At 39.4% G+C, this 12,517-nt stretch overlaps 1 protein-coding gene across 3 annotated transcripts; it reads left to right on the top strand.

The window, feature by feature from the left end:
* The first annotated feature begins 1,587 nt into the window (after positions 1 to 1,587).
* On the top strand, positions 1,588 to 11,061 carry june (JunE proto-oncogene, AP-1 transcription factor subunit). 3 transcript variants are annotated; one of them, XM_084382691.1, is made up of 2 exons: positions 1,588 to 1,675; positions 8,414 to 11,061. In XM_084382691.1, the coding sequence occupies exon 2, from the start codon at positions 8,571 to 8,573 to the stop codon at positions 9,606 to 9,608; it is 1,038 nt and encodes a 345-aa protein (XP_084238817.1). In that variant the 5' UTR covers positions 1,588 to 1,675; positions 8,414 to 8,570; the 3' UTR covers positions 9,609 to 11,061. The 3 variants fall into 3 exon arrangements, with proteins under 3 accessions (XP_084238817.1, XP_084238818.1, XP_084238819.1); XM_084382692.1 differs by lacking the exon at positions 1,588 to 1,675 and adding an exon at positions 1,700 to 1,955; XM_084382693.1 differs by lacking the exon at positions 1,588 to 1,675 and adding an exon at positions 3,165 to 3,223.
* Positions 11,062 to 12,517: the final 1,456 nt, after the last annotated feature.

Here is a 12,517-nt window from a genome sequence, read left to right as displayed (position 1 = left end):
TGTCCATATTATAAATAATAAATACTATGTCATATTGTAAATACCAATTTCATATTGTAGATATTATGTATATACCAGTTAAATTCTATTTCTTATGTCTTATTATATTGTTTATTTTTTACTTTTAATTATTGTTTAAGTGTGATACTGTCCTTTGGCTGTTGTGACAAAGAAATTTCCCCATTTGCGGGACAAATAAAGGAATTCTGATTCTGATTCTGAGAAGAGGTGGCAGGCAGTTGAGACGACTGGGCCGGGGGAGGGGTGGCTGTCTGGTCAAACCTCTTTTTTTCCTTAAGGAGAGCCTTTATGTCAGGATTAATCCAGGGTTTGTTGTTTGAAAAACACTGTACAGTCCTGGTAGGTACGGTCTTATCCACACAGAAGTTTATGTAGTCCGTTATGCAGCCTGTTAAACTGTCGATGTCCTCCCCATGAGAAACACATGGTTCTTCCCATACAGTTGAGTCAAAACAGTCCCTCAGAGCCTCTTCAGACTCCTCAGTCCATGCCTTAACTGTGCAGGTTTCTGCTGGTTGCCTGTTAACCAGGGACCTGTACACAGGCAGGAGATGCACCAGGTTGTGGTCAGATCTTCCCAGGAGAGGGAGGGGGATGAGTTGTATGCCTCCTTGCTGTTGGCATAAAATAGGTCCAGTGTTTTATTGTCTCTGGTGTGACAGGTGACATACTGTGTGAATGTAGGCAGGGTGGAGCACAGAGAGGCATAATTAAAATCCCCAGAGATCAGGAAGAGGGCCTGTAGGTGCTGTGTCAGCAGTAACGTGTGACTAAATCCCAATCTGCATCAACGTTAGCAGAGGAGGGGATAAACATTGCGATCATGGTCACCTGTGTAAACTCCCTCAGGAGGTAGTACGGCCTCATGCTAACTGCTAAAAGTTCAATGTCCTTACTGCAGACTTGTTCTTTAACAGTGATGTGCCCAGAGTTACACTGTCTGTCATTATCAAACACAGCCAGCCCTCCTCCTTTCCTCTTGCCGCTCTCCACCATCCTGTCTGCCCGCAGCAGTTGAAAACCATCCAGATTAGCTTCTGTGTCCGGGGTCAGCGCCTTTTGCCATGTCTCCGTGAACACTATAATGCTGCACTCAAGGTAGTCCCTCTGATGCCGTTAACGCGTCCATCTTGTTGGGGAGAGATCTTATATTCCCCATGATGACAGACAGGAGGACGGGTCTGTAGCGTCTCCTGCTATGGCGTAATGTGTTGTGATGAGATCCTGACCCACCATGCATCCTGGAAAGTGACAAAGTTACGTTTTTAGCTCTAAATTACATAATTACATAACCGGTGACTTATCCATCCACACAGATGCCGGTTCGCCTCTGCTGCGGCTCTGATACTACCTCCAGAGGTAGAAACTTTCACACAGAGGAGGATGCGGAGAATTGGCCCAGGATCCCCTCACTCAAAGGGCAGTGTGAATGGGGCTTCTCCCTCTCTCCCTCTGACTCTCTCTCTCGCCCTCTGACTCTCTCTCTCTCTCTCTCCCTCTGACTCTCTCTCCCTGACTCCCTCTCTCTCTCTCTCTCCCTCTGACTCTCTCTCCCTGACTCCCTCTCTCTCTCTCTCTCTCTCTCCCTCTTGCTCTCTCTCTCTGACTCACTCGGTCTGGTCTCGGTTCTGTCCGCAGCTCTCTGCTTCTCTCTGTGAGTATGAACCTTTATCAGTCTTTATTATTAACCGGTGTTCAGAGAAACATCCAGCCGCTGTGTTCTGTTGGGTCGCCACAGTTTCAGGTAGAACAACCCGCCTCTTTGGACCGTTAGTTCCTCCGGATGGTGGCGTTAGTCCGTCAGATCCAGCAGCGCTGCCTCGCGCTTCCTCTCCCGGTGCGAAGTTAACGGCTGTAACCGGGAACTTTGACGTGTTGAGCCGGTGTGTCATCTCACAGAGTCCTGACAGATCTAACAGCTTCAATACTGAGAGGTTAGGCTGCTGTTTCCACTGTCTGACTAATACTAATGATTCATGTTTCAAATAGCAATAACATCGATGATGTGATATAGATTTAATCTATTTATTAATCATGAGCTCATGGCCTCATATGATAAATATTGTACTATATGCTAATATTATTTTTGTTGGATTGACATGACAGCATTATCTTAATGTTATACACACTGTTAAATTCTTCATATTTTATAAACTGATTATTTATTTTTTATGTAAAATGGATTTGCAAAGTATCTGTAACAATGTAAAATAAATGTAGTGGAGTATAAAGAAGTACATTTCTCTCTGAACTGTATTAAAGTATTTAAAGCTGGAAAAAAATGGAGATAGAAAAGTGAAGTAGTAGATCAGAACCATATATCCATATTGGCTGATATTAGTTTATGGCACATATACTGTGTCAGAGTCAGGCTGGTAAGTCACATTGTTGAAAGTAATTTACAGTTTTACCATTACAAAGTTTGTCCACAAGAAAGCACTGACAAGTAGGGATGCAACGATTATAGAATTTGATGGTATGATTATAGTCTGAGGAAAAATCTTGATTTCACGATTATAATGCATTAATTTATTTCACAACACTAGGGATGTATCAAATCACATGAGCATTTTTAATTAGAGGTTTTATTGTATTTTGTCCCCACAACATTTCTTTGTTGGCTTTTGTTTTGATCAGTTGCTGCCTTTTGAAACAGAAATAACACAGTAACCTAATAATACCGTATAAAATAAATAATAAAAATAAACAAAAAGTCTTTATCTCTTTGGAATTAAATATAAGCTACCTCTGTAAACATCCACGTCAGTATTTCCCTTTTGAACAAAACAAATGGTGTCAAAAGCTGCAGGACCTCTGTCTGCAATGCATCAGCGCTCTTTTGATTGACTAGGCTATATTATGAGCATGATTAACTATCTATCTACTACTCTGTCAGATCAACTATGTTACAAAATTGTTTAGTATTTTTAGTTTGTGTATTTTTTCCACATTTCTTTTGGACCTGAGTAGAGAACTTGTAAAACATGGTGGAAAAAATGATCTAGTTGGCTTTTGTTTTTAACAGTTGCTGCCCTTTGAAACATTAATAATACAGTAACAGTGGAAATAAATAATGAGAAACAAAGCCTATATCTCCTTGAAAATAAACATAAGCTAGATATCAGCTGGGTATTTCCCTTATGTTTTGTTGCCGTTGGTTACGTTGCACTGAAAGCCCAACTCTCAACGCTACTTTGTGACTGTAAGTGACACGTTTATGTTTAATTCACTATCAACTCAGTGTTTCACTAAGTAACTTGCCACTAAGGTGATTTTTTTTTTTACTTTGTTATTACTTAGTGTATTACCTTCACTTGAGCATGTATAGCTGGATGATGATCTCAAAGATGTTTCAAAAACAGCAGTTACAGCATGTGTAACTTACTACCTGAACTTGTTGCCGTACAGCATTTTATGCTGGTCCACCAGGTTTGTTTTTGTTCCGTCTGCAGTCTGCCTGTTTCTCCTGTTTGTTTAATTTTCTTACTATGCAACCGTTGTTTATAGAAAAATAATGTACGATAATTTCCCTTTTTTGAGAGTGAGAACAGAAACACTTGGTGTAGCTGTGCGGTTACAAAACTGTGATGTTTTAAAGCGCGGTTAATACTAAAGTCGGTGAATCGCTGCATCCCTACTTACAAGTACTGGTGGGTACCTTAAAATACTACCCTGATATTGCAAGATGTGCTTGCAGTGCCAATATTTATGTCAACATGAAAAAAGATAATGTAAATGTATCTTAAAGCTGGTGTGTTCAGCTGTCTGATCAACTCACAGTTTTTTCAAATACTTTCAAAAGACAGCCCTGAGCTGCTTGACCCTTCATTGCCATAAAAACTCAGAGTTTCTCTTTTATATCAGGAAGTGATTGTGCAAGGTGATGACCTACCTGAGCACAATCAGACCCTCATACGCCTTGTCTCGTGGTTACTTTAGTTACTTGATGCCAGAGTGTGTGGCCTTTGTTGTGTGATGTAGCTTCTGCTCTTTTGACTCTCAAGGTTTAAGGATAGGTTCATATTTTTTCAAGTGTGTCTTAAAACATTACTCATTTGCCCATATGTACAATGATCAGCCACAACATTAAAACCACTGAAGGAGGAAGTGATTAACATTGATCATCTTGTTATCACGCAATGTTCTCCTGGGAAACCTTGGGTCCTGGCATTCATGTGGATACCACTTGACACGCACAACCCACCCAAAAATCAATATAGACCATGCAAACAACCTCCAGGCAACAGCACTCCCCAATATCAGTGCCCCTCCAGTAGGACAATGTGCCCTGTCACATTGCAAAAACTAGTCAGGAATGACCCAAAGAACGTGAAAAAAAGCCCAATGCCAGACACCACAGGAGAAGCCTTGTGTCCGGTCCTTAGCAAGTCAGAGCTATTTTGGTGAACCAGCCCAATATGAAGCAGGTGGTTTTAATGTTGTGGCTGATGGTGTACTTTGAAACAGCTTTTGATCTCTTTTTAAAACAATTTCAATGGACATAATCCCAACTCAAGCAAAAGATAGCATGAGGCTACAGCCGTTTGAGACAAAGGTATAATGTGTAAGAAACAGTATTACAATGTATTGAGTGCTGCAGGGATGTCCTGGTCTACAGATCTCATTCTCTAGGTGTAAGAAATCATGTTTGCTTGGTACAGGCCCCAGCAAATGTCACATAATCAGGATTGTAGTACTTTTTTCAGTGAAAATGAAAATTGTTACGCAAAATTATATAAAAAATGATATCACAACTGTAATATTATCCCAAATAATCTCAAGTATTGTATTGCGGTACACTTAAAACTGTGAACCTGTTCTTTAATATCATCAAATCACAGCAGTGCCAGCAGCAATGATACTTTTGCGTTCAGATGTGTGTTACTGCTGTACAGTTATGACATATATATGTTCTATAATATGCAATATTTTTTATATCATGATATGACCATTTTTGTATTACATTTTAAGCTATACTGGTATTAACGTGAATGTTATGATATGGCACAAACGTAAACCTGTTCATTTTTCATCTGTAAAATTTCCTGCTAAGTTCATGCACATAGGCCTAGTTGGTAAAAAAATAAAATAAGGGGACTGATAGAAAAATGTATTTGTTGTATGGCAAAATATATATATATATATATATATATATATATATATATATATATATATATGTTGTGTATATATATATACACCGATCAGGCATAACTTTATGACCACTTACTTAATGTTGTGAAGGTTCCTCTTGTGCAGCCAAAACAACTCTGACCTGTCAAGACATGGACTTAAGACCTCTGAGGGTGTCCTGTGGAGTCTGGCACCAGGGCGTTTTATAGTGGATCCTCTGGGTCCTGTATGTTGGGGGGTGGGGCCTCCATGGATCAGACCTGCTCCAGCACATCCTACAGATGCTCAATCAGATTGGGATCTGGGCAATTTGGAGGCCCGGTCAACACCGAACCTTATTGTGCTCCTCAGGCTGTTCCTAATGTTTGCGGTGTGTCAGGGCACATTGTCCTGCTGGGGGTCCACTGCCATCGGGTAGTGTTGTTGTGATGAGGGGGTGTACTTGGTCCACAACAGTGTTTGGATGGGTGGTGCGTGTCAAGTGGCATTCACATGAATGCCAGCACCCAAGGTTTCCCAGCAGAACATCGCATTGTGATGAGATGATCAATGTTATTCACATCACCTGTCAGTGGTTTTAATGTTGTGGCTGATCGGTGTATATATACCATTATCAGATTTTTGAAATTGTCAAATTTAGGTTGGGTTACACTGGACATGGTTATTTTTATCAATCAGTCACTTACTGTACTATGAGCAGTTCAGTCCTACATGAACATGTCTGTGCTTTTCTCACTGGTTTGAAATGGGAACTGTCAATCAAATATGATCTATAGATCTGACTTGTACTCTAATTGTTGCTTATTTAGTCATGAACATTAAATGTTCTAAATACTAAAATGTACTGTATACATTTTTTGACCACTGCTAGCATTATGGAGCAGTGTTTATATGAGTAAATATAAGTAAAAAGTTTCAAGCTATATAGCAATGTGCAAAGAAACAAAAAAAAATGCATTTACAGTCTTTAGCTTTGTTTTTATTTAGTATTTTTCTGTATATAACCCTTTGAACCTTACATAACCAATGGTAACTGTTTTGCATTTTCACCATGGACAGTGCTCTTAAATGTAAGCAGGATAGTAAGGAGGGCTTTGGGGATAACCCCTTTCACTTTTCCACCAGTTGGAAAACAACAGTGGTCTCTCAAGGAACTGCTGCATTCATTAACTGACACACTGATCTGTACTGATCATTACTGCCAGAGTGACAACACACTGAGCACAGACATGTTCAAAAGATGTCAATTACACGTCTTTGTCAAACGTTCAAAAGGCGTCCGCTGCTGCTTGAAAGTTTTTGCAACGTCTATTTTACGTTCAACTATTGACCTCTAAATGACTTCCTTAAAGGTTCAAAATGAAAGTTTTTGCAAGGTCTTTTTGAGACTAATTTTTACCGTTCAGTATTGACATCCTTACAGGGTTCAAAATGAAAGTGTTTATGACGTCTTTTCAACATTTATTGCATATTGCAGACATCCAAAGGACATCTGCTGATAGGTCAAAATTATTGTTTTAATGTTGCCTTTCATTAGCTTTACTTTCCATTTTGCATATCTCCTTAGTCAGTTTATATGGTGTTACAAATGGGATTTGAACTGCTGGCTGCAACAAATTCTGTTTCTGAGGCGGCAGGCTCTCTACTACTTGAGCTATCTCACTTGTTGCTAGAACTTGTTCTATTAAAAGTAATGATTGAATTCCTCAATGCTTATCTGAGGTCTATCTTGTCTTCATTTACGATCGGTTTGGTCATCAAACCTCCACCAGGTTGGCTATTGTTCCAAAGTCGGATGACCAAAACATCATATACAATAAAACATTGATTCTGAGTGGCTGAGTCAAATTATCACTTCTTATTTTATTAATTTTTTTACACAGCGTCCTAACTTTTTTTTTCTGGGGTTGTATGAGCTACAATGTTATTTATTTAAATTGAACAACTATACCCGATTCCTTGGAAGATTTCTGGAAATTTCCCCAAAAGTCAACCCCTTTGCAACCCTATGTTATTGTAAACAACAAAATAGCCAAACTCAAACTTTAAGTAGCACAATATAAAATAGCCATTTTAATTCATAATTGCCATTTTCACTGGCAATTATTAGCATTATTATCATTGAGTCTAAAACCAAAATACTGACAGATAGGTACTTGTGCATTTCACTTCGACAACAAATCCCCCTGATATGACCTTGTCAGTCAACTATAACTCTTGTCACATTATGAGTGAAATGTGACTCCTGCTACAGTGTGCTGCGACTCTGCTGCTGTACATCCGTCATCCAAATTAGTATTGATTTTTTTTTTTAAAAAGAAGCAATACAAAGACCATGTGACACAGCTAGCACAGACTACTGTTGGCTACAACTACAGGCCTAGCATTTAGCACTTCTTTTAGTACCATCCACAATTTCTGATAATGGAAAAACAAAAGGAACTGTTATGCGTAAAGAACTGAATTGAGCTGAACTGGACTGCTCAAGGCTTTAATAGCAAACACTGTAAACATTGTACGATTTCAAAATATTGGTTTTCCAAATGTTTCATTTTAAAGGAAATGCATTCATGTTTGTGTGGATATCAAGGATACACACAATGTGTTTATGTGAGAAACACTACATGTAAACTTTGTTTACAAGAAAACAGGGTACATTAAATGTTTGATTTAAGCTTGCAGGGGCTTTAAGTAAATCTATTAAATTAATTTTTATCAATGGATTTCATATTGATTGTATAGACTATATACTGATGAACTGAAGACTAGATGATGATAGCACACATTAATACTACTAATCTCACTCATACCACTAACTGAACATGATAATAATTGTTTTAGTTGCCATGTCAGCACATGCATTCACATTATTTATAAAAAAATTAAAAAAATATTTTGAATAAAGCTAATTGTTTATGGAACATTATTAATTTGATTAATATTATAAACCACCTGAGCTACAGCAGCATTCTGCTTTGTTCAAATAAAGAAAAATAATCCTTAATTAAAAAGCTACAAGATGGATGGCAGTGGACTAACTAAGTATTACATGGTCAAGCATTATTGTCCAATCGGAGATGGATAAACACTGCAAATAAGACACAGTACACAGTATATATAACATGTGCATGTATAAGATATGCACACACAGGAGAAGGGTCAGCAGTGTCAGCACTACCTCTCAGTAAACATGTAAGTAATCTGTCAGTCCTCTTTGTGCTTCTCTTCCTCTCACAGACATAAATGTTTTTTTTCCCCGCAGGTACTTGTCTTCTCTCCTTCTTCCTTTTGTCAACACTTCTTCTACTCTCTGTCCTGCCTTCATCCTCCTGCTGCCGACATCAGTGGAACATTTCAATCCCCTTTGATATTCAGGTTAATCTGATTATGAAGATTTCCTCCACGATGCCTCTTTGTCAATGACAACCAAGATGGAGACTCCTTTCTACCACGACGACTCCCCTGCTGTCCCTGGCTTCAGCCAGATTGCAGAATACGAGCGTTACCCATCAAACAAGATGCTGATGAGCAAGAAGGCCATGTCAGTGGCAGGCAGTCATCACTTCAGTGGTGGTAGTGGTCCGGCAGGAGGAAGGGGTGGGAACCACAACAACCTGGGACTCACCGGCAACAGCTCCCTGATGACATCAACAGCACCCTCGGCGGACATGAACCTGCTGAAGCTGGCATCCCCAGACTTGGAGCACCTTATCATCCAGTCAAACCAGGGACTGGTCACCACCAGCCCTGTGTCCAACTCCACCACCCCCTTCATCTACCGCAACCAGGCTACCAACGAGCAAGAAGGGTTTGCTGACGGCTTTGTCAAAGCGCTTGCCGACCTTCACAAGCAGAACCAACTCCTGGGAGGTGGCCCCATGTCCCCATCCTCATCCTCTGCTGTCTCAGTGCAGGGACCCTATCAGAGGAACCTGATGTCCAGTGGAGACATGCCTGTCTACACCAACCTCAGCAGCTACAATCCGGGCCAGATGGCATACTCTGGAGCACAGATTGCATACAATAGCCACGGCCATGGTGTCGCCGGAGCCGCTCAGCACCACATCAGAAGCCTGGACAACCCTCAGACTGTCCCTGAGGTGCCTCACCCACCAGGTGACCCCACATCTCCTCCCTCCCTCTCCCCAATCGACCTGGAGACACAAGAGCGAATCAAAGCAGAACGCAAGAAGCTTCGTAACCGCATTGCTGCATCCAAGTGCCGTAAGCGGAAGCTGGAGCGGATCTCACGGCTGGAGGAGAAGGTGAAGGTCCTGAAGAACCAGAATGCAGACCTGGCCTCCACCGCCGCCCTGTTGCGGGAGCAGGTCACTCAGCTCAAACAGAAGGTCATGAGTCATGTCACCAATGGCTGTCAGATCACTGTTGGATCAGCCTCCGCTGCCAAATCCGTAGCAGGGGGAGGAGGCACCGGCAGCGAGGACTCCAGCTGCTGAGGAGGCAAGACATCGGGAGAATGAGGTTGTGAAAATAAGCTGAGAGGCTGAGAGTTTACTTTCATATTTTTGGCATGTGGCTCGCACTATTGGACAGTACAAGCAGAGAGCAAGGTGTCACCGATGCCTTAACAGGACAGATAGTTGTTTAACAGGGTCCCGTAAGCAAATGCCAGTCCTCCAGCCAGCTTTGAGTAGAAAGAGGAGACAAAAGGGAGAGATCTCTGACATGAGTGAAGTTCAAATTTGAACAATTTTAAATATGATGGCTACTTTTTTAAGAAGAGATGGTGACAGATTTAATTTGAAGACACTGTTTTAAGAAGGACAATTTGACACAAAGAGTGTGTGTGTGTGAACAGACATAGCACAGTCAACTGACAGGTGACTTATATTTTTGGATAGATTTCAAGTTTCCGGTACAAGAGGTTTTGTACAGTTTGAACATTAACTGTACTAGAAAAGGTGGATATCATTTTCCACAAATGATCTTTTTCATTTATTATAAGAACATTGTTTGAACACTTGTTAAATTTAACATTTTTAAAATGTGACGTTTATATTTTACCATTTAAATTTTAAAAAAGAAGTGACAAGATTGCCCATTAAAGGTGCCAATTGTTAGAAAAGTTGATTTTTGAAGTCATCAAGTACTGACGCCGACCCATCCTACAATCCCAGAGCGTCATTATTTGATGAGTTGGGAATGAGACTCAAAAATCAACAAATCTCACAAATAGCACCTTTAATGGTAAAAAACGTATGTGTCAAGTAATCAGATTACTTTGAGTTACAGAGTTGTCTGTAATTTGAATTTTGGTGTCATAATTTAAAATAATCTGTGTTTTCAAAGAGACAATTTTACACATTTTTTGTGAACACCTCAGTCAAAATGGCTGATGCTGCAGTTTGTTTGGTAACCTGACTGAGGAGCATCATCTTGACTCTGACGACCCTTTGACATTAACTCTTCATAGTAACTGTGAAAGGTTTTTGTAATCTGATTACTACAATCTCTTTATTTGTCTGTAGCTAAAGTTCAGCTGTGGTTGGTAATGATCCAGTGATGACTTCATAATTTTTTACTTTGATTCTGTTTTCTGTCTGTTGCTGTTGGAAGTTAAAAAAAACAAACCTTTAAAGCTACATTTTGATCAGTTTTCTGGCTGCTTGTTTTTTTCAGCTAGTGGAAACTATTCTGGGATTCCCTGGATCTGTCAGGAAATGTTCAATTTAAAGTCTGTCAGCAAGGATGGCTGCAAATCGATTAATGTTGGAAGCTGACATGTGCAAATCAGATTTATGTTTGTGAGATGTATGTCAGATTATGTACTTGAATCTAAATTAATGAGAGTTTTAATCCCTTATTTTAATGTGAATGAATGTCGACATTCATTTTTTCTATAGCAGGAAAAACATTATCAAACAAAAAATGAAGATTAAAAATGTCAGATGCAGTGTTTCATATTTCATTTATTCTCATTTCATAACAACATTGTGCAAACAAGACTTAACTATTGAATAATATTTATTGTTCTGATATACCCATATACCTCTTAGGGACACACACAGTAAAAAGTAATTTCACATCAGTCTATGAATTTAGTTAGTATTTTTTGCAGGTTTATTATGAAAATAAAACTAGTTTATCTCATGATTTTGACCTGCCATTTTATTTATGCCAATTTGACTTTAAAATTAATTTTGACCCTGTATCAGAATTTTAACTTACTTACTAAATCATAACCTCGTCATTTTGTGGCTGTTAGGTGTGCATTACCTACACCTTCTGAACTGGAGTGTGGATCTCCTGCTAACTCCATATTCAGTGTGCTGAATATATCTGGCAACGGTGACACGTGATGAGTGCGCAGGGAGGAGGGGGGGGACAGAGGGGGGTTGCAGGCAGGACGAGACATGAAGGCATCTGATTGGTTCTTTCAACTCAGACCAAGAGGGAGGGATTGGTCAGAGTTTTTACAGGCCTGCAGCTGCCACAGAGGTCTGATTTATTTCGTTCCTTTTTCTGAACACATTATGTATGGACTACTCTCAGGATAGGAAGACCATTTCACCCAGTATAACAAGAAGTGTTTCTGAACAGGATTACCAACTATACCTTTAACTAAAGTTTGTGTGAATACATTTCAGATTTATACGTTGAAAAGATTGACAGATTGGGCCTTTCATAATAATAAATAAAACAAAGTAAATGTGTTGTTGCTTATGCAGTGTTGATTAATATTCTCACGCATTTTCAAGCACGACATTAATGATCCCTTTCTTATGTTAGACTCTGTTTTTGAGGGACTTTGTCGTCCATCTGTATCATGTTACAGTTTGTAAATTGCTCTGTCATATAGACTAACTGCAAAGAAAGAAAATGAATCAGATTTTTTGTAACTTTTTTAACTGAACTTACTCAATTTTGAAAAGAAAACAAACAGTTTAAGCAGCAGTTACATGTTTTCTGTTTGACATATAAGAGACTTTCCTAAATACTGTTGATGATCATCAACATTTTTTTTTACTTTGATGCATATAATGATTCTATTTTTGTACAAATGTGTAAAATTTACCGTGGCCCTGAGAGCTCACAGCACTGCAACTTAAGAAAACACATGCAAAAAGACAAAACACAAGCAAATTAAGAAAACATCTTCATCAATCTGACAACACATGCGCAGCATTTAGAAAACACGCTGCAAAGACCACAACGCAACACATTAGAAAAACGCGCTGCAAACACCACAACACAACACATTAGAAAAAAGCAATGCAAATAGACCGCAACACAACGGAAGTGTTTCCAGAGGACACTTAAAAGTGATGCACACGTCCGCACACTTACTTTTTATCTCATTTTCTAACACCACTGATGAAAAGAGAACCTTTATAGCGCTGTGACT

This window comes from Pagrus pagrus, assembly GCF_965226575.1.
Source record: "Pagrus pagrus genome assembly, chromosome: 19".
Lineage (NCBI taxonomy): Eukaryota > Metazoa > Chordata > Actinopteri > Spariformes > Sparidae > Pagrus > Pagrus pagrus.
The sequence above is the reverse complement of the archived record's forward strand: the minus strand, read 5'-3'. Positions and strand labels throughout refer to the sequence as shown.

Coding starts and splice junctions, on each gene's coding strand:
- june (XM_084382691.1), top strand. CDS start 8,571: ATGACAACCAAGATGGAGACTCCTTTCTACCACGACGACTCCCCTGCT.